Below are 23,262 nucleotides of genomic sequence, written 5' to 3'. Positions count from 1 at the left end.
GCATTCTTTCAACCAGTTGGTTCCTAAAACAATAAAGATAAACTTATCTATAAATTTAGACACCCCCTCCCCCCCAAAAAAAATAGAATAAAACCAAGTAATGCTCTCATGTTAAAGGCTTTAAAAAAAAAATCAATAATTCTGCTCCTTGAAAAAAACAACAAAATAAGCAGCTGTGCCCAGCCAGTGTGTGCTAGTTGGCTGAGTGTTCTCCAAGAGGTCACTGGTTCAATTCCAGGTCAGGGCGTATGCCTGGGTTGAGGGGGGAATCCATCCCCAGTGGGGGGCATCCATGAGGCTGCCCATGTTTCTCTTTGGTGGATGTTTTTCTCTCTCTCCCTTTCTCTTTTCTCGCACTAAAATAAATAAAAACACTAAAAAAAAAAAAATAAAGAAAGAAAGAAAGAAAGAAATGAGCTGTACTATGTAATGTAAAATATTTTTTTCTGTAGCTAACTTCTAATAAGAAAGCTTGGGGTGGTTATGTCTTTATTTAAGAAGAGCATAATTTAAAACTGGGCATTTAGAAAGTAGAAATCTGAGTTTCTTCATTGAATTTGTTTTCAACTTAAGGAATCTTGAGAGCTTAGTGATATCCTCTGGAAGGCAAGAACTTGGTTCTGGCAGAAAAGCCACCACACATGGCTTATAAGTATCTGCACTTAACCTCTGTGCCTAGGTTTCTCCAAGTAGGAATAGTAGTAATTGCTACCTTCTGTGTGAAGTAGAGTGTGGTTTGACATCTCTGGCTGAAGATGCTATATGAACACAAATTATTATTATTAGAACATAATGCTTGTAAATTCATAAAACACCAGCATGGTGCTCTTTTAATGCTTACATAACATCTATGACTACTACTTTTCCAAGCTCTCTCTTCACTTTGGGTCAGAGGAAAGCATAACCATAGCACGCCACTAATCCCATTTTTCAAAACACGGAGGATATATATTGATAGTTTTAAAGCTCCATATCATCCTTTTGAGAAGACTAAACCAGCTAATCCCTCGTGGTCACTGTAGTAATTGCACATTAACCACTTGGCACCTTTTTAAATGTTGGCTAAATTACTTTTTCTGGAGACTAGAATTATCAGGGAAAGAATGCAGGGTGGGTGGCTAGTGATATTAAAATTTTCGTTATTTACTGAGTATCTTCAGCTGTTAAAGTGCTATCCAAACAGATAATTCTCTAGTCTCTTCGCAGAGGGCTCTGTCTAAATTTAGCAGTGAATTTTGGTTGAGGGAATGCGAAAATAGAAAATAAATTTTCTCAAGGGAAATGGTGGTGTCAGCAGAGCTTAGGTATGTCACAATAGCTACTTTTCGTCAGTTCTGATCATCATCATCAGGGGATCTCCCAGAGCAAATGCAGGAGAGTTTTAGTCCTAATGCATCCTGAGGCTAGGTGATGGGAAGGAGTGGCTGCTGGAGACAGGCTTACAGGGGTCCGGGGGGTGGGGGTGGGGGGCACGCAGGCATAGAGTGGGAGAAAGAGGTAGAGAAAGAGAGATTCTCACCTCAGAACTAGGATGGGAGGCGGGAGTAAAAAAAAAAAAGAGGAGGGCATTATGGTGTGTAGCCTTGGAGGTAAAACATAGCCAGTTGGAGAATGGGAGACGCCAGTGATTGAAGGGGGATGACATATTGATGATCTTGGGAGCAGGCAAGCCTTAGTTTAGCTGAGACTGGCGGCTAAATCCTAGTTTGACTTTCTTCTTTATTGGAGCGTGTCTGTGACTACCCGTGACTGTAGGTGGAGATGGCAAGATCTACATTTAAAAAAATAATAATGATAATGATGCCAGGACTGAGGATGGGCGCCCCCTGCCTCCAGTCCCTCTCAGGGACAGTTCAAACTGCCCACCGCCCCGGCAGAACCACCCGCGGTTCCAAGGTCAGGCACCAGTGCTGCGCGAGGAGGGCGGATGGATGAGCAGGGCAGGGCGAGCAGCCCAGCTGGGGTGAGGAAGGATGGTGGTGGACCCCAGGCGCTCATCTTAAGGGCAAAGAAAGGGTTTAACACTCCCCCAGGTCGCTTCCTCCCCCCCCCCCCCCCCCGCAATAAGTTCAAAGGAAAGCAAGCAAATGAAACTACAATGACACGTGCGAACATGCAAATGAAACAAACCCAAAGAAAAAAAACACCACCGCACTCGGGGGCGCTCCGATCGGGGGAAATCCACGGCCTCCTGTTGCCAGTCGCCAGGCGAGGGGAGCCCACAGACAGCCCGGCAGCCGCCAGGAGGAGCAAAGAGCGGAAAAGCGAACAGTGCGGGAACCCGCTTCTCAGCCCGGCAACGCCGACCCTTCCTCCGAGCAGTCCCTCCAGGGAAAGGAGAGAGAAAAAATAAATAAATAAAAATGCCCGTGCAAAGGTGCCTCGGCGGGCTGGAGGGGAGGGAGGCTGGGAGGAAGGGAGGACCTGGGGGAGCTAAGCTGTCCCGGGGAGCAGAAGGAAGGACAAAGTCTCTCTTTCAGCCCCGCTCGCCCCCGGCGAGGAGAGCGAGGGACAAACTAGTCGTGCAGGCTGCGTCCAGCTTCCTAGAAAGGAATCTTTACCGGGGGCATCGGGAGGACGACCCCACCTCGCTTCCCTCCTCCCCATGCCCTCGCGGTCCGGGGGTCCCCGCCGGCCAGAGGGGAGAGCCCGCGCGGGCTTAGCCGGCCGCCGCCGCCGCCGCCCTCGCCTCTGTCTGCGTCGGGGCAGCGGTGGACCCACTAGGGGCGGAGTGGGCGAGACCATTGGAAGCGCTGGGCGGGGGGTGGGGGGGTGGGGGGAAATACGGTGCTGGGGCGAGGGGCGGGGCCTACTAACCCATTCCAGATTTTCCTGTCCCTTTTAGAGCTCTGTTTTGGGAGAAACCCGTTATCAAAGTGAAGAGATTTTTTTTTTTTTTTTTCTGAAAGGGGTGGAGCGTGCGGAGGGGAGTGGGGCGGGAGGAGGCGCGGCAGGCAGTCGGGGATCAGACGGGAGCCGGAGTTGCGTGGGGCGGGCGGACAGGCTGGCCGGCGGGTTCCAGCGGCCGCTCGGGGGTCGGCTTCCTCTCCCCTCCCGCGCGGACGGGGTGGTGCGTTCCGAGTTCTCAGGAGTTCGGAGCGGGCGGGCGGGTGTCGGGGGCGGGGAGCGGCGGCGGCGGCGGCGGGCGGCGGGCGGCTCCCGCCTCAGCCTGGCCAGTGGCGTCGGCGGCGACGGCGGCGTGGAGGCAGCCGCGAGCGCTCAGCGGCGCAGTGTCCGCCGGCGGCCGGGGCTGGACAACTAGGAGTTAGGAGGGAGGCGCGCGCGCCCGACCTTCCGCCGCCGCAGCCGCCGCCCAGAGCCGGAGGCGCCGGGTCCCGGGCAGCCGGAGGGGGCGGGCGGGCCGGCGGGCCGGGGGGAGGGTTGGGGAATGGCGCGGACCCCGGGGCCGGCTCCGCTGTGTCCCGGAGGCGGCAAAGCACAACTTTCCCTCGCTGCTCCCCCCGGGGCCGCGCTGCTGCTGCCGCCCCCGACGCCGCCGCCGCTGCTGCTGCTGCTCTTCCCGTTGCTGCTCTTCTCCCGGCTCTGCGGTAGGTGGACCTGGGCGGCGGCGGGGCTGAGGGAGGCGCGGCCGGGGGTCCCGGCGCCGCGGCCGGGCCCGCGCGGGCGGCTCTCCGGAGCGAGCGGCCGGGCGGTTGCGCTGGGCGGTTGGTTGGCTGCGCGAGCGGGCGCGGCGGACTTTGGCTGGAAACTTTCCGCCGCCGCCGCCGCGCCCGGGGCGAGGCCCGGGGAGGGCCGGCCGGGCCCGCGAGGGCGACGCCGGCCGGGGTCCCGCTCCCTCCTCGGCGGCCGCGCTCACGGCCAGGCTCGGGCGGTGCTGCTTTCTGCCCGGATTCCACCAAGTGTGTGTGTGTGTGTGTGTGTGTGTGTGTGTGTGTGTGTGCGTGTGCGTGCGTGTGCTCCCGGGACCGTTACTTCCTCGCTCATTTTGAGCCGGAAACCGAGAGCGCGGACTTCGGGGGCTGGGGCTGGGGTGCCGGGATGCACGTTGGCCGCCGCCTTTTTTCTCTCCCTGTGAAACTTGAGCTGTGATCCCGGATACCTTTTAGGGACCAGGGTCCGACGGAATGAAGCCTTCGGGGTCCATCTCTTTCCCCGCCTTCCGCCCGGGAGGAGAAGGCATGCTGGCTGCATCCTTTGAGCCCACCCTGCAAGCAGGATCCCCTACAGTCCGGGCTGCTTCCGTCCTCCCACCGGCCCGGTTCGGTTCTGCCCTGCCCGCCCGCCTGCCTGCCTGCCTGCAGGATGGCTTTGTATTGAGCCAGTTGCTGCCTTCGTTCGTGGGACTTCTCTCACAACTGTCAGTGCTTATTCCGCAAACACGATCTGTCCTCAGGGCTTTGATGTATGTGTTCATGTGGCATCCACTTGTGATCACAACAAAACACCATGCCTCTTCCCCATCTCTTCCCCCTCGTGCTTATAGTACAGTTTTCCTGTCACATTGGGAAGCTATTCTGCTTGTAAGTTCCATCTCCTAGATGTGGGAAACTAGAAGCCTGCTTGTTAAGGACCCTGTAAGAAATGCCTTTCATGCAACAGGGATGGACCTAAGTGATCATTAATAGAAGGTGATGATTTGGCAAAATACGACCACCCAGTCTTTGGGGGATTAGCTGTATCTGTCCTTTGGCAATAACCATAACACTGCAGGACTTAATTCATTCAAAGGCTCTTCCTTGGGGAACAAGGTGGAGAAGCAAAAATGACGTTTGCTCAAAGATTGGTTTACCCAAGACTTTTTTTTTTTTTTTTTTTACTGGTTTCATAAGGCTGCTGCTGTTGGATCTCAGTATGTAATGCAATGTTAAATGAAACCATTATTTATAAAGAGGCAAGTTTTAGCAGTACTTATTGAAAGGAAAGATTTGTGGGGGTATCTTGGATATTATGACTGAGAAGAAGGAGAATCCTTGTTCCGAGCAGGTGTTGTCAAGGTGGTTGGTTATGAGGGAGGCAAAGTTTTCAAGCGATTGAGTGTCTCTTACAGGCTTAGCGTTCCCACCAGCCAGCAGCTCCCCATCACATTTCAAGCCCTGTAATGAGAGTTTGCGATTTACAGAGTATACGCTGATAAATGGTATGCTGTCTAATCTACAGTTTGCAGCCCCACTCTACAGAGGTTTGGTTCCATAACCCAGTTCTCAATGCTGTTACCTCTTTAAGTTGATGCAGGATTCTAGGTTGAATCTGTACTGCTCTTTTCTATCAAGGAGGACTGTGGATTACAGTTGGGTGGGAGAAAGGTGTTAACAGTTTTACTGTCTTTACTTAGATTGTGTTAAGGACTGAGAGGAGACTATTTGTACCTCCAGTTAAAGCTTATCTAGCTAGGCGAAAGCCCTATGGAAGACTGAACCTAGATAACATGCACAGCTAATACAAGGAAATAAAATTTGGATAATGATTTCACATTTGTGCAAGTGAAGTGTTTGCTTTCTGAAGGAACACATTGGTTTTCTCATGAGAGAAGAAAAGAGGTTTTTTTTTTTTTTTTTTTTTTTTTTTTTTTTTTTTTTTAATCTGTTCAATAATGTGCTATAGAAGGACTTGATATTTTAGAGTCCTAAAAATCCAAGCAGTGTAGGCACGTGGACTGTGATTTAGAAGTGTAAATTGAAGTTTTAGAGTCAACTCTGCTTATAGTTGTAGAGGCAGAACACTAGTTTTGCGTTCCTGTGCACTGCTCATTTTAAGAGTTTCCTTTTTTGGCTTATAGTGTTATAACACCCTACTTTGTGAACCCTTATGATTTTTTTCTGTCAACCTTTATTTTAAATTCAGTCTTACTAGGGCACAGCTCTGATATATGGATGCTTAGTAAATATGGGATCAGAATTTTCTTCATATAACCTGTTTGTTGATCAAACATTCCTCTACTGCTTATAAAAGGTTTAGCATGTACTAATGTTTGAGAGTTCAGTTTTAGAGTTGAAAAACTTTTTAGGCCTTAAAGAGATGTCTATCTGATGACTTTTCTTAACAGAATGCTTTATTTTTTATAATGCACAGATCTTTTTTCATTTTGCTGATGTTTTGATATGTGGTTTACATTTTACATAGTCTTATGCTCAACTTCTGCAATACCATCTTTAGTACAAGGTTAATTTTCATATCATGTTCATCTGACTGCTAAAAAGAATCCTTACAACTGGTAAATTCAATTTTCTGAAAGCTATAAAAATCATATCGGATTTGCTGTTTGGGGATACACATTAACTATCTTATTTGAAGAACTGAACTTTTTAAGTGAGAATTTTGCAGGTTGACAAACTGCCAAATTTTGATATATTTTTAAGCCTAACAAATTCCCAGGTATAAAGGGTAAGGAGACTAGATTTACAATACCATCTGACTTGAGAAACCTCATTTATTTAATTCTGGAATTTCATGTTTCTTTATGATCAATTCATCATAGGTGATCAGATTTATCTCACTTTTCTTCCCAACATTTTTCTTGAGATGTAGAGTATTAGCAGGGATTTAGTATTAATGAAAAAGAAGCTATACTATTTGACCTTAATTCATAATTTCCTATTTGAATCTAGGATTTTAGATTTCCACTTTCAGTAAGGTTTTATCTCAAGATCATGTTTTGAAGATTATAGAAAAGCTCTAATATGATGTTGAACCCCTAACAGTACTTTCAATACTTTTTATATTCCTGGCAGTTAGCAGGTTCTTGGGGGTATAAAACATGAATAAAGCAGAATCCTGGCTTCAAGGATTTTATAGCATTGTGGTAGACATAAGGGAAATAGATGATTATAGGACAGTTTGGAGTTTGTGAAAGAAATCTGCATGAGGTACTATCTATGCCCAGAAGGAGGGATACCTAACCCATTAGATAAAGATATATGAATGTAAACTGAGGGCGTGGTGGGGGTTGGGGGGCAGAGAGACTACTTAAAAAAAATAAGTTGAGTCATATATTCTTATTGAGGTTAGAGGTTGTGGTAGATAGTACAAGTTTGTTCTTTATCTTTGTCTCTTCTCTGCTGTTGATGGTTTAGATACTAAATAATTTGATTCTGAAAAAAGACTGCCACTTACTAGATGTGTGAGTCTTTGGCAAGTTATTTAACCTCAGTAAACTTAAGGTTTCTCATCTTTTAAAATAATGGATTTCTCATCTTTAAAAAAAAATGGATAATATCACCTTACCTATAGAGTTCTTGTGAAGATTAAATGAAAGAATAAAACATTTAGCAGAGTGCATACAATATAGTAAACATTTAAATGTTAATCATTTAGTTAGTGTATTGCACATTATAGCCAACCAGCCTGGTATTTGTCATTCTTAAATTCTACCAGGATATCTTGAATAATTGAGTTTTTAAGTTCAGTGACTTGTATTTGACATCAATATTTTAAGTGTATAGTTCGGTCACTACTTTTTGGATATCTGTTAAATTTACTTCAAATAAATGTACAGATGACCAATTTTCAGAATATTGGGATATGGTGAAATCCACTGTGTAATTATATGAAACCTAATTGACTCTTCCCGTCATGCTGTAGAATGCATTTTAGGACTTGGTAGTTCCATAGAGTCACTTAGAATATTAGTGATTATGTTGAAAATGTGGAGTTGAAGAGTAGAGTGTCAACTTCACTTATACTTTACCTTATTATATCAGTTTAGGGCCTACGATTAATATTGCATGTATGAATCTTTCTGTATCCTGAACAGATATAATTGAAAAATGAACTAAACTTAAAAGCAAGCAAAAAAGATAAAACATTTTCTTGTGTTTAGCTATAGCATCAGAAATAAGAATTGGAAAATAGATTTGTGTGTGTGTGTGTGTATTACCTTGAGTATGAAACTTATGTTTACATATATTTTTCACACATGATTTAGTGACTTGGCAACTCTGTTGTACATTTTGTATCTGTATAATTAGTCGAGGAATAAAATTTAATGTTTTTTGCATATTTGGAAATTATTGAAGAGTTGTTTGCTAAAAATTAATGTTTTGACATTCTGTAATTTAGATAACATATTGTTCTAGCATATTCTGTAACCTATTAAAGTCTTCATAAAAATTGAGAAGAACTATATGGTTTCCAAAAGATACAGTATTAATATTATTAATATGAAATCAAATAACCTTTAAGTTAGTAATGGAATGAATGCTAAAGATGGTTCTGTGTGCCAAGCACTGAGACCCAAAAGTCTTTAAACAATTAATATTGTACTTTTGATTACCTTTTATCTAAAATTGTAAAGTCTTGAACCTGTATTCTCTCCAGAATTTTTAAATAAAGTATGATTTTTATAATAGGCTTTGACATAGTTTAGTCATATATTTAAATAAAGTTTCTTGTGAATCTTGATGAAGGGTAAACTTTTCCTAAGTGACTATCTTATACTATAGATCACTCTTTTAAAATTTTATTAAGAGCTGCCTCTTATGAACCTAGATACATGCTATATTTGGAGGTACCGTAATTACTTTAGAAAGGATATTTATTGCATACTTACATTGTGAATTTTCAGCATCTGGAGAGATTTTTTTCCCCTTATAACCCTATTGACTATCCAGCATTCATTTTGCTAATTAAGATGAGTAGGAAAGAGCTAATTGTTGCATTGTGAGTAGATATTCATAAACTGGAATTTGACTCATAAACTGTATGTGTAAACATATCAGCTCATAACTGGGTTAATTGGCTAAGAAATGACAGTATGCTTTTCAACACTTTAGATGATAATTTTGTTAGGTGTAAGATAGTAAATGTGACTTTGTAAATAGTAGAAGTTTATGTAATAGTTTTTAAAAAACTTTATTGATTTCCTTTAACATGTTTTTATTTTAAATAGGTTGGCCATTATACCCAGCAGAGGCTTTCACCCTAGGTTTCTTCAGAAGAAATAATTTTTTTTAAAGCAAGGTGGGGCTATAAATCACTATTCTCAGATAGCCAGGGACAGAAAAAGTAGGATGTGTGGAAGGATTCAAATTATAGGTACTAGGTAACCTTTTTCAAACACTCCAGGCTTCACTATGGACTTACTGGATCATTTTTTTTGCAAGAGGGGTGGAAAGTGGAGCCTGGGGATTGGGACATTTGAATTTTAAGAGACATTATAAGATACTTTTGTTTTCCCTCCAAAAATTTCCACAGAATTTTTATTTATGATTTGATCCGATGTGGTCCTTCTCTGAAAGAAATAATACTCTACCATTTTGTTCATATGTCCCCATGTGCTTGATATGAGTCGGCGCTCAAATTTTTTCAGGAGTTTAACAGCAAAATCAAACTTAGTTTTAAACCAGCAATGTCTGATAGAAATAGAATGTGAGCCACATACATAGTCTTCCTGATGCCACATTTAAAAAAAAACAAAAAAACAAAACAAAAAACAGATGAAATTAATCTTAACGTTTCATTTAATGCAATAGAACCAAAAACATCACTTTTGCATGCAATTAATATTTAAAATTTGAGATACATTTGCTTCCATAGTAAGCCTTTGAAATCTGGTATATAATTTGAACTAGCTGTAATCGATGAGTAGTCAGGTGTGGCTGGTGGCTACCATATTGGACAGCACAGGTCAAAATTATCAAAATTATTCGTTATTTCTGAAGTAGGTTATGCCCTTCTCTATTCCTTATAAGCCCTAAAATGATGTTATTCTTCCTACCTAGACAGATTATGAAATGCCCAGTTTAAGATTTTCTCCATGGAACCTTGCAGTATAGATACTATTATTAGTATTTCACTATAAGTTTTTTGTAATATGTGCTCTTTGCAGTAAAGACTTTGCTTCAAGCTTCATTATATACATCATAGCACATATCAGAATAAACACATTTTTAAAGTTAAATTGATTTTAATATTTGCTTCCATTATAACTGTTTAAGGAATTGACCAAATTTATTATACAATAAACTGGTATCAGAGAGTACTTGGTTTATGATTTCATTTCCATGTTGAAATAAAATAATACAGTAGAATAATAGTTATAATAAATAACTATAAAATCTTTTCTGAATTTGCTTTATTTCCTATCTGATCCTAGATATTTTTCAAATCCTTAGTCTCTGGAGGCCTCCCCTGTTCTATGTTTTTACAGTGTGACGTGGTCATTAGTGGGAACTGCATGCAAATTCTGTTCATTTTTTCATGCTTTTGGTTTAGAGCAATGTTTACTGAAGTATTTCAATGGAATACTAGTCTTAGAAGATAATGTTTTTGGAAGAAAGTAGTTTGATAGACTACATTGGGGAATGGGAAAAGCTAACCATATAGCACCCTCATAGAAAGTCACTATGTACATTAGTTTGTTAATGGTCTTAGAAATTCTTCAGTAAAATATTGTTTTACAAAATAATTAAACAAATTATTTTTTTGTGTGTAGTAGCTATTATGTTGAAGGAGCTATATTGTGAAGAACACCATCTAGTAAACATATTTTTAGGGAAGTTTGTACACTTGTTATTATTCCTGTCTTGAAATTACTCTTATTCTTACCTGCCAAGATGGGTGGGAATACACACACACACACACACACACACACACACACACACACACTTACTTAAACAGAAAAGGTTGTTCATGACATAGTTCTTCGTGGTTTTCTGTTTTCTAAAAATTTGCTTTGCTTTCTTTACTTCTATTTCTTGATTCCACAGTGTCTTACCTGTTTTGAATCTTGAGTGTTTGCAAAATAGACCTATGATGAATACAGTTCTTTGGTATTGCAAAATCAGCTATGTATTATCTACCCCAGTTTAGATATAGTTTAAGCAGCTTGTATGGTCATACCTCACTTATGTACAACAAATCTTACTCTGGATTTGAGTTTTAGTAATAAAATAGGTAAATTTAAGGTGGCTAATCTGTTTTGTAATGTTGGGGAAGATAAGAGAATACCAAGGGACACATAATAGGCGTACACAGCTAGGACTCAGCTCAGTGTTTAAGAATATTGCATATAATTAAGAGTGTGTTTTGACTTTTCTAATGATTTCAATTAAAAAATATTAATGAAATGTTAGTATTGGTGAATTGTGATAAAATTAATTTTATATAGTTGCTATTTCTATATGTTATGCATGATAAACATGATTTGTCATTACTAAAATATCTCAGATTTGTTTTTGAAAATTACTAATTTGATTTCTAATTTAATCAGAGTTATTGTGAGAGAGATTAAAATTCATTTCACAAGTGTCTTGTTATGAATTCCAAATTCCCTTCTAATTTTATTTATATTAGAAATAATTGTTCATGGCTATAAGTTCAGTTTAATACTAAGTCAGACAATAAACTGGGTTTATCTGCTTAGAGACAACCTGGTTCCATTACTTTAAATTAAAATTTTTTTTTAAAAGCTTCTCAATTTGTTTGTTTTTGAAGAGATTTAAGTGGGGAAAGGTGCATAGCTAACAGTTCTATCCTCATTATTGGCAAAGGGCTAGTACATCATAGCATTTTTTTCACTAACCCAGAGTCTACACATGTTAATGACTGTAGCAGCTACTTTAAATCTCTAATTTCTGCTTTTTATATTACTTAAAAGAGGTAAAAAATTACCTCCAACCAAAACCTTGAAAAACATGCAAATAATGCAGTTGTGTTGAATATACACTTTTATACTTTTTTTTCCCATTCCTAAGCAGTTCTGAGATTATATATATGATTATTTTGATGATACAGTTCATTTGCCTGGTTCATAATAGAACAAAAATGAACTTTAATATTGACATAATAGTAAGAAACTCCTATTATCTTTCAAAGTGTTACCTTCTGGTTGTATACATTAATACAGTGTCAGAGGATTTATTTATTTTATTTATTTTTCTTTTAAGCTGGGATAGTCCCTATAGCTCATTCACTGATTTTGAATAACAACAACAACAAAAAAGCATATCATGTTTAGAATTAGTTATACTAATGATGACATGTTATTTCTTAGCAAGAAATAAGACTGCTTACTAGTGACATTTTTTCTGTATTTAATATAGGTTATTTTTACATTTTGATGAAAAAATATTTTCAACTTTTAGATTCGTAAATGAGTTAACAATTATGGTGGCTATTTTGAAGGCATGTATTGTTTATGATTCTAATTTTTTCAATTTGTGTAAAGTATCTGGGCATTGGTACATTTTTGTTATATTTATAATTGATGGTGAAAATATTTAAATATATGAGTAATTGATGAAATTTGTGTATAGCATACTAAAAGGTCTCAATTCTAAAAGCTTTAGTCATAACAGCATTTGTTAAAAAATAAAAAATAAAAATCTGAAATTCCCTAAGAACACATTTTTTCTTTGAGGACACTACTGTAGCTTTGCTGCCCTCTACAGTCATCTAAAATAGTCACTCTAGATTTTTCTCCCATCAGATGATTAAAATATTTTCTTGACCTGTGAGCTTTAAATTTTAGGAGTGGTTTGAGTATAATCTGGGGGAGAAATTATTACTTGATACATAGACCAGTAGGGTTAGTAGTTAAAAGCAGTACATTGATGATTCAGTAATTTAGCAAATGTGGTTAGGAAAAAGAAGTCAAATTACTGTTAAAATATAATAATTCTTAGTCACAACAGTTGATATCTACCTGTAATGCAAAAAATAAAGGGCTTAGATGAGAAATTGGAGTAGGGAATAGATTGGGGACTATTAAGCATCATCCAGGAAACAAATGACAGGGCACCAACTAAGTGCTAGGTAGTAGAGACAGTACTAAGGTGGAATAAGACATGAGGAGTTACACCCAAGCTTCTAAACCCATTACTACGACTAATGAATTTAAATATATATATATATATATATATATATATATATATATATATATATATATATAAAAGACATTTGTAACAACCAAATAGTACGATTCAGCCTAAAAATGGTAAGCCTTGGAAGAATTAAGGAACGCTAATTGGAGGTGGAATTTTTGAATTGTGTTTTCAAGAATAGATTCAGATAGGTAAAACGGTTATTTCAAACAGAGAAGATAATGTTTATTAAAACACAAAGCTTCTGTTATACTGAAAGGTTGTGCTAAGCTCCTTGGAGTCTTTGTCCTTAAGAAATGCAAAATTTTATTTTATTGTTTGGAGATTTGGAATCAAAAGAGAGCCTGTTTTAAACCCAGTTACTAACCTCTCTTCCTGTTTCATTTCTAGTAAAATGTGCAGAGTGTCTGTGAAAATTAAATAAAATTCTTATTAAATTGCAATAAAGTGCTTTACAAATACAACTAATAGTAATGCAAGGGAAAATTAATTGTCCTAGTTAGAAATACTATAAACAAAGTATTATGGGATTACAGAAGAAGTAGCATTTTAACTGTGAATAGGATAAGACTTAATAGGACCCAATTTTCTAGCTGAACCTTGAAGGAAGAATTAAGATTTCCATTTGTGCCCTAATTGGTTTGGCTCAGTGGATAGAGCATTGACCTTCAGACTGAAGGGTCCCAGGTTCAATTCTGGTCAAGGCATGTGCCTTGGTTGCAGGAACATCCCTGGTGGGGGATGTGCAGCGGGTGGCTGATCAATGTTTCTCTCTCATTGATATTTTAACTCTCTGTCCCTCTCCCTTCCCCTCCGTAAAAATCAATAAAATATTTTTAAAAATATTTCCACTTGTGAGGGAATATCAGTGAAAAAGAGGGCATTCTAGACTGCAAAGAGTCCTAAAAGAGTCTGGACTGAGAACTCTGCAGGGAATCAATGTTCTCATGTGGTTTAATAAGCATGAGCTTTATGGAGGGAAGTAATGTATTTTTAAATACTTTTGCTAAAGGGATTAAACTTTATGTGATAGGCAGTGAGGAGCTTTTGAATGTAGGTAACTACTAAATATGATTTGAGAACATAGTATAGCTCTGACAGCAATATAAATGATATATTGGATTCATGAGGGATAAGTAAAAGGGAAAACCATTGCAGTCATTAATGAGAAGAGATTGTGGAGGTAAAGACAATTTGGCAGAGGGATTTTAGGGGAAGGATGGATCTGATAAGTAAATTACATGGTGTTTGGAGATCATTGTGGGTGAGGAAAAGTTGGATATGAATTTAGTTTCTGCCTTGAATGACTAGAAAAGGCTGGTAAAAGGATTAATTAATCCATTAGTTTTTGGGAAGAGTTTTAATTTCTCTGGGCATATTTTAAAACTGTTAGAAACTTGTTATGAGAGGATGGGAAGAGGATGCAGAATTGGGAATTATCATGGAAGCTCATTAGAGACATATGGCACAGGTGTTTTTTTTTGTTTGTTTGTTTTGTTTTTTTACCAAAGGCTGATCAAATAGGTACTCCTTTCCTAGCACATACCAAAAAAGAAAATTAGTAAACCATATGGTCTGTACAAACTGTTTAAGCATAGTGAGCTATCACCAATTAATGGTGGAAACTTTAGCAATATTCTTGCATGAAGGCCTTTCACAGATAGCAATTTAGGTTTGCTATGTTAACCCTTTAATACACAGAAAATATCATCTCTGAGATTTTTCTTATAAGCATCTAATATCCATTCTGCAAATTTTTATTCTGGTGCTACCCTGATCTTACCAGAAGGAATTAGTAGAACAGCAGGGCTTTGCTGATTTAAAGGTCATAGGGTTCCACACTGTCAGTCAATACCACCAAGGAATAATCATATTTGAATATGCTTAAGCTACCTGAACCCCATCTTGAGAGATGTGGAAAAATATGCATCTTGGAATCAGTGGAAAAAAGTAACCTAAAATGCTTTTTTCTTCAGTTTGCTGCTATATTGAATGCTACATTAAAGGATTTATACAAATTCAAAGGCTAACAAATATTTGCTGCTGAGATGACTGTTTTGAAAATTTTTGTCAAAGAGAGTGGATTATAGCATGCATTTTTGGGGGGATTTAGCATTGGCCATCTTTTATCCAGAATGTAGAAGAAAGGACAAATGGTCAAAAATGCTGAAAATGACTAGGTATCTAATCTAGTAATATTCAGCCTCCTTCCTCATTCCCTTCTTCTCCCAACAGTTTTACATGTACAAAAGTGAAGCTGCTCTAGAAGTTCTAATCCCTGCCCTTTGAAATTTTCTTGTGTGCTTTCTCCCCACCTTTAAGTTACATTATTAGGGATGGTCCTGCAGAATGATGTATTTACTTATTTAAATTTATTGGAGTGATACTGGTCAAGATGAACATATAGGTTTCAGGTGTGGATTTCTATGTTACAAGATCTGTGTATTGCACCATATGCACCTTACCCAAAGTAAAATCTTCCCCTGTCATCATATATTAAGACTCCCTTCACCCCCTTACCTCTTCCCTCTGGGAAGCAACATACTGCTGTTTGTGATCACAAATTTCAGTTTTATATCCACACTAGATGCCCAGTGCACGAAATCCGGGCGGGGGTTGGGGAGTTTGTCCCTCAGCCAAGCCTGCACCCTTTCCAATCTGGGACCCCTTGGGGATATCCTCTCACAATCCAGGACTGCTGGCTCCCAACTGCTCACCTGCCTGCCTTCCTGATTGCCCCTAATTGCTTCTGCCTGACAGCCTGACCACCTCCTAACCACTCCCATGCCAGCCTGATTGATGTCTAACTGCTCCCCTGCCAGCCTGTTTGCCCCCAACTTCCCTCCTCTGTGGAAATGATGGTTAAAAGTGATGATAAATTTGCATCTGCCAGCTTGGTCACCCCTAACTGCCCTCCCCTGAAGGTTTGATTGCCTCCAACTGCCCTTGCATGCCTGGTGCCTCCCAACTGCCCTCTCCTGCTGGCCATCTTGAGGTGTCCCATCTTGTGTCCACATGAGGGCAGCCATCTTTGACCACATGAGTGCAGCTATTGTGTGTTGGAGTGATGGTCAATCTGCATATTACTCTTTTTATTAGATAGGATAGAGGCCTGGTGCATGAGTGGGGGCCAGCTGGTTTTCCCTGAAGGGTGTCCCAGATCAGGTGGAGGTTCCTGTGGGGCGTGGGGTGGCCTGAGCAAGGGGACTGTGTTGGTTTACAGGCCAGTGATGCCCCCCCAGTAACCCAAGTGGAGGCCCTGGTATCTGGGATTTATTTACCTTCTACAATTGAAACTTTGTAGCCTAGAGCAGAGCCAAGCCTCCTGCTTGCTCCTTGGCTGCCGCCATTTCTGTTTGGATTTGTTTACTTTCTATAATTGAAACTTTGTCGCCTTGAGTGGAGGCTTAGACCAGCAAGGCAGGCTGAAAACTTGGCTTCCTCCATTGCCTGGGAAACCCAAGCCTCCCTGCTCTCTATGGCTGTAGCCATCTTGGGTTTATTTGCATACTTTCTCTGATTGGCTGGCGGGTGTGGCTTGTTGGTGTAGCAAAGTGATGGTTAATTTTCATATTACTCTGAGTGAAATCATATGGTTCTTAGGTTTTTCTGACTTATTTCACTTAGCATAATGTTCTCAAGGTCCATCCATGTTGTTGCAAATAGCATTATTTCATCTTTTCTTATGGTCATGTAATATTCCATTGTGTATGTGTACCACATCTTTATCTAGTCCTCTATTGCTGAGACATTGGTTGTTTCCATGTCTTGGTCATCTTGAATAATGATGCAGTGAACATAGGGGTGCTTGTGTCTTTGTGAATATATGATTTGGAGGTTTATGTGTATACTATTGGCCTGTTGCACGAAATTCATGCACATTAAAAGGGAATTAGAGGAAATATTTTAATATTGCTATTTGCCCTTTCTCTATAATAGAAGTGTGAGAGATGAAAGGAAATTAGTAAAATGTATATGAAAATCTCCCTCCTGTCAGAGTCTGGGGTGTGTGTGCTGTGGGACCTAGAGTCAAGTCCCCTCCCACCACCCACATACACTTCAAAAACACAGGAGACCCAGACCCAGCAGGCCCTACCCCCATTGGGTGAGACCCAGACTTGGCTGCTTCCACCTTTGTTAAGACCCTCCAGGCAGAAGTTGTAGCCTCAGGTCCCTCAGCCTGGCACCAGAAGGCCGGGGTTGGGGGTGGCGTACCCTCAGGTGCCTGGCCTGGTGCAGGGGCAGGGGGCGTGGCCTGAGATCTCCTGTCAAACCCTGCTGGAGGGGGGGTGTGGACTGAGTTCCCCCATCAATTCCCACGGGGCTGGGGGCACGGCCTGAGGTCCCTCTTCTGGGACAGGCGCCATGCAGCCTCAGGTCCTTGCTGTTCGGTCTTGACGTTAAGGCGTCCCAGCTAACTGTATATTCCTCTGTTATATAGATACCCAGTAGAGGAATTTGGGTCTAGTGGTAGCTCTATTCTCAATTTTCTTGAGGCAATTGCCAGACTTCTTCCTATAGTGGTTGTATCAGTGTACATTCCCACCAGCAGTGAATGAAGTTTCCCTTTTGTCCACTATCTCTCCAATGGTTGTTATTGCCTGTCTTGTTGATAATGGCCACTCTAACAGGTGTGAGTTGGTAGCTCTTTGTAGTTTTGATTTGCATTTATCTAATTGCCAGTGAGGTTGAACAGCTTTTTATATATCTGTTGGATATTCTTATGTCTTCTTGGAAGAGTTGTATTTTCAGGTCCTCTGCCCAATTTTTGATTGGGTTGCTTTTTTGTTTGGTATTGAGTTTTATTAATTCTTTACATATTTTAGAAATTAAACCTTTGTCAGAGCTACTATTTGCAAATATCATCTCTTATCTGCTTGGCTGACTCTTTGCTTTGTTGTCAGTTTCTTCGGCTGTGTAGAAGCTTTTTTAGTTTTATATAGTCCCATTCATTTATTTTTACCTTTACATCCCTTGCTTCTGGGGTCAAATTTATAAATGTTCTCTAAGACCAAGGTCCATAAGTTTGGCAGTATAGTTTCTTCTATGTAATTTACTGTTTTAGGTTTTATATTTAGGTCTTTGATCCATTTTGAATTGATTTTTGTACATGCGGACTTTGTTCCAATTTCATTCGTTTGCATGTGGCTTTCCAATTTTCCCAGCATCATTTATTGAAGAAACTCTCTATACTCCATTGTGTGTTTCTGGCTTATTTGTTGAAAATTATATGCCCATATATATGTGGTTTTATACCTGAGCTCTCTGCTCTGCTCCACTAATCTGTGTGTCTTTCTCTGCCAATACCATGATGTTTTGATTATTGTAGCTCTGTAGTATACTGGTATTTTGAAGTAAGGTAGCATGATACCTCTAGGTACGTTCCTTTTTCTCAGAATTGCCTTGGCTATTCAGGGTATTTTGTAGTTCCATACAAATCTGATTCTATTTCTTTAAAAAAAAATGACACTGGAATTTTGATAAGGATTGCATTAAATATGTATATTGCTTTCAATAATAACGCCATTTTAGTTATGTTGTATCTTTTTCAATCTATTTTAATAATGCTTTGTAATTTTAAGGATATAGGTTTTTAATGTTCTTTGTTACGTTTATTGCTAGGCATTTTATTCCTTTGGTTGCAATCGCAAAAGGAATTGCTTTTTTAATTTTTTTTTTTTTTGGTTGTTTGTATATAGGAAGGCAATGGATTTTTGCCTATTGATTTTGTATCCTGCAGCTTGATTGTATTTATTTATTGTTTTTAGTAGTTTTTTGGTAGAGTCTTCAGGGTTTTTATATACAGAATCATGTCATCTGTGGAAAGCGATAGTTTTACTTCTTTTTCTACTTAGATGCCTTTTATTTATTTCTTTTGTCTTATTGCTCTGGCTGGGACTTCCAGCACTATCTATATATATGTAACTTATATAAAAGGCTAATATGCAAAGTGTTATTTGGGAGTTTGATCTGGAGGCTGGGAGTTCGATCGTTTGCTATGATGTGTGCTGATCACCCAGGAGTGGCACAGAACGAAGGAAGGCCCTGGCTGGCTGATGGCAGCTGGGGAAGGGAGACCCCTGAATGGCAGCCAGGAGGCCCCTATCAGCCCTGATCGCCAGCCAGGCCTAGGGACGCTACCCATGCATGAATTTCATGCATGAAGCCTCTAGTATTGAATAAGAGTAGTGAGAGTAGACATCCCTGTGTTTTTTTTGTTTTGTTTTGTTTGTTTTTTAATGTATTTTATTATTGATTTTTTTTACAGAGAGGAAGGGAGATAGAAAGCTAGAAACATCAATGAGAGAGAAACATCTGCCTCCTGCACGCCCCCTACTGGGTATGTACCCACAACTAATGTACATGCCCTTGACTGGAATCGAACCTGGGACCTTTCAGTCCTCAGACCAATGTTCTATACACCGCCAAACCGGTTTTGGCGACATCCTTGTCTTGAATCCTGATTTTAGGGGAACAGTTTTCACTTTTTCACAGTGAGCATGAAATTGAGGATTTATCATTGATGGCCTTAATTATGTTGAGGTTCTTTCCTTCTATTCCTATTTTATTGAGTGTTTTAATTATAAATGGATGTTGTATCTTATCAAATGTTTTAAGGACATCTATTGACAAGAGCATGTTGTTTTTATCCTTTCTTTTGTTAATGTAAAGTATCACGATGATTGATTTGCATATGTTGAACCATTCTTATGTGCTTGGAAGAAACCCCACTTGATTGTGATGTATTATTTTTTGAATGTTTTGTTGTACTCGATTTGCTAGTATTTTTCTTAGGATTTTTGCATATGTATTTAACAGACATTGACCTATAATTTTTGTGTGTGAGTTATCTTTGCCAGATTTTGGTATCAAGGTTATATTAGCTTTGTAGAATGTGTTAGGAAATATTGCCTCCTCTTCAATTTTTTTTTTTGGAAGAGTTTTAGAAGGATAGGTTTTAAAACTTTGAATATTTGGTAGAATTCACTGGTGAAGCTATCTTGTCCTGGATTTTTGTTTTTTTGGGAGTTTTTTTTCTTTTTTTAAATATATTTTATTGATTTTCCACAGAGAGGAAGGGAGAGGGATAGAGAGCTTAGAAACGTCGAGAGAGAAACATCGACCAACTGCCTCCTGCACATCCCGTACTAGGGATGTGCCCGCAACCAATGTACATGCCCTTGACTGAAATCAAACCTGGGACCTTTCAGTCCATAGGCCGACGCTCTATCCACTGAGCCAAACCGGTTTCGGCTTTTTTTTTTTTTTAATAGTTGTTTCAATTTCCTTACTACTGATAGATCAATATAGATTTTCCAATTCTTCGTATTTTAGACTAGGAAGGGTATGTAATTCTAGAAACTGTCCATTTCTTCTATGTTAGTAATTTGATGGCATGTAGTATCCTATATAATAAAAGGATAATATGCAAATTGACCAAATGGCATAATTGACACACACTGACCACCAGGGGGCAGATGCTCAATGCATAGGGGGAGCACTGCTGAGCCAGAAGCCCAGCTCATGGCAGCCCTACAGATATCCAACTGCCAGCGTAGGCCTGCTTCCCAGCCTAAGCTGTCAGACATTCGTAGGGATGTCGAACTCAATCAGAGAAGGGGCCAAAATCTAAAATCCAGCCTAAATTGCGGGCCGAATGGTTTACTGAACAGTCATAAACTGTCATTGTGATGGAAACGCAGCGGAGTGCAGTGATGACAGCGCGGTGCGGGCCACATTGCAAGGCCTGGCGGGACGGATTTGGCCCGCGGGCCTTGTGTTTGACACATGTGCTAAGGGCTCCCGAATGCAAGAGAGCAGGAGCAGGCCAGGCTGAGGGAATTGCCCCAGCACACGAATTTCATGCACCGGGCCTCTAGTTTCATAACATTCTACAGTAGTATGATCCTTTATATATTTGTTATGTCTTAATGAGTTCTCCTCTCCCATTTCTGATTTTTTAATATGGGTCTTTCCCCCTTTTTCTTATTGAATCTAGCCAGGGTTTGTCAATTTTATTAATCTTCTCAAAGAACCAGCTGTTTTATTAATTTATTTTTTGTATAGTCTTTTTGTTCTCCATTTCATTCAATTTTGCTCTTAATTTTTATTTCCTTTTTTTCTGCTGACTTTGGGTTGCTTTTGTTCTTCTTCATCTAGTCTATATGTCTTTTAATTGAGGCCCAGTGCACACTGGGGGGGGGGGGGGGTGTGTCTCAGCCCAGCCTGTCTCCTCTTAGCTGCAGTCTGGCCACAGGGGATCAGAGGTGCCCCTTCGTGTGTCCTCTTGGGGTCTGCTCCTAACTGCACCAGGAATGCTCGGAGCAGGTGCCCCTGTGTGGAGTTCTCTCAGGCTCTGGGCACATGCTGCTTCTGAGCTGGTCGTGACCATTATGGTGTCCTGACCTAATTTGCATATTACATGCTTACATGTATATACATATTTCTTTTTTGACCTAGTCAGTTTTTAGCACTTTGTTTTTAATCTCCACATATTTGCAGGTTTCTTTGCTTCGTTTTGCAGTTGATTTCTAATTTCAAGGCATCATAGCCAGATAATTGCTTGGTATACTTTCACTCTTCTTAAATTTGTTGATGCTAGTTTCAGGATGCAACATATGGTCTATCCTTGAGAATGTTGCATGTACATTGGATAAGAATGTATAATCTGATGTTCTGAGATGAAAGCTTCTGTAAATGTCAGTTATGTTCATTTGGTCTAGTGTTTCCGTTAAGGCCAATATTTCTTTATTGATTTTGTGTTTGATTGATCTGTCTAGAGCTGTCAATGGAGTATTAAAATCTCCAACTCTGTTGTGATCTGTTCCTCTTTTTAACTCTGTGAGTAGCTGTTTTATATATTTTGGTTCTCCTTTGTTGGATGTATAGATATTAAGTGTTATATTTTCTTGATGTAGTGTCCCTTTTATCATTATAAAGTGTCCATCTTTTTCTCTTGCTATCTTGAAATCTATTTTGTCAAATATAACATCCACAGAAAAGCAAGTATGCTTATGTTACTTGCTTGAAGATTCATTTTCCACCCTTTTACTTAGAATCTTCCTTTGTTTTGCAGCTTAGATGTGTGTCTTGAAGGAAGCATATGGTTAGGTTTTTGCTTTTATTTATCCACTCTGCTATTCTGTGCCTCTTTATTGGTGAATTCAGACCATTTACATTTAGGGTAGTTATTGATGTATGAGGATTTCCTTTAGACATTTTAGCTCTTACTTTTTGGTAGCTTTGTGTCTACATTGGTTCTTTTCCTTTGTGTTTCTGTTTTTATTTGGTGGTATTTCATACATTTTCCTCTACTTCCACTTTTTATTAACCTTTGTCCTGTTGTGGGGATTTTTGTGTGTAATTACCATAAGGCTTATAAAAAAATAAACTTGCATATATACCTAACTTTTTTTTTTTTAATTACATCTGATCTTCATCCTCCTTCGCCAGTTCAGACCTTACCCCCACCCCTGAAATTTCTTTTGTCACAAATTATTCCTCTTTTTGCTGTATTTTTGGTTATCTTACTAGTAATTTGTGACCTTAAGTTCTTTGTTTCAGGTAGAATTACTCCCTTTAATATTTCCTGCAATAAAGGATTTTTTGGTGATAAAATGTCTTAATATCTGTATGTCTGGGAATGTCTTTATTTCTCTAATTTAAAGGATGATTTTGCTGGATATATTATTAGTGGCTGGTAATTTCTGTTTTTCAAACATTTGAATATTTGATTCTACTCTTTCTGGCTTTTAGAGTTTCTGCTGAGAAGTTGGATGAAATTCTGATGGGTTTTCCTTTATAGGTTACTTCCTTCTTTTCCCTGGCTGCTTTGTGAATTTTTATTTGTCATTAATTTTTGACAGCTTTAATACCAAATGTCTTGGAGAGGGTCTGTTTGGATTGAGGTAAGTAGGTTTTTTGTTTGCTTCTTGGATTCCAGGATTCCAGGAAGTTCTCATTCACTATTTGATTGAATAGACTCTCCATTCCATTCCATTCTCCCTCTCCTACTCCTCTGGAATGCCTATGATTCTAATTGTTAGGTTGCCGAAGGAGGAACACATGAGACCAGAGTGGTGAGGGATTGTGAATTTATTTGATTATCTGTACACCAGGTAGCTGAGCCTGGATAGCTCCAGTACCCAGTGATGTGAGTCAGCGGTTTTTAAAGGATTTTTGGCTGGTTTTTTTCTGGGTGGAGACTTCTTTATGCATACCGTAGGGCAGATAATGGAATGCCGTCACTGCAAGTGAATTGTGGTCTCATCAAAGGGGATGTTCATAGTGAAATGACCTGAAAAGCTGGGGAATAGGTATTAATTGAATTACTTGATCAAACCTAACATTTTTGTTTCATGGAATAGGGATGAAGGTCATACTTTCTGTAATTACTTCCTGCTGAGTTTGGACATCAAGTTCACAGGGGCTGGAACATTGGATAAGTTCCTTCTGTTTGGGGTGAAGTATTGTAGCAGCATGA

General features: G+C 39.8%; 1 protein-coding gene across 2 annotated transcripts in view; it reads left to right on the top strand.

Moving 5' to 3' along the window:
- The first annotated feature begins 2,991 nt into the window (after positions 1-2,991).
- Positions 2,992-23,262, top strand: part of NECTIN3 (nectin cell adhesion molecule 3) — a 118,274-nt gene continuing 98,003 nt past the window's right edge. Inside the window, exon 1 of one of the 2 annotated variants that reach the window (XM_036444799.2) lies at positions 2,992-3,548. In XM_036444799.2, the coding sequence (XP_036300692.1) occupies positions 3,389-3,548 (160 nt within the window). In that variant the 5' untranslated portion in view covers positions 2,992-3,388. The remainder of the gene's footprint in view (positions 3,549-23,262) is intronic. The other variant, XM_036444798.2, reaches the window with a different exon arrangement.

Source organism: Pipistrellus kuhlii, unplaced genomic scaffold (assembly GCF_014108245.1).
Source record: "Pipistrellus kuhlii isolate mPipKuh1 unplaced genomic scaffold, mPipKuh1.p scaffold_m20_p_2, whole genome shotgun sequence".
In the NCBI taxonomy this organism is placed as follows: domain Eukaryota; kingdom Metazoa; phylum Chordata; class Mammalia; order Chiroptera; family Vespertilionidae; genus Pipistrellus; species Pipistrellus kuhlii.
The sequence above is the reverse complement of the archived record's forward strand: the minus strand, read 5'-3'. Positions and strand labels throughout refer to the sequence as shown.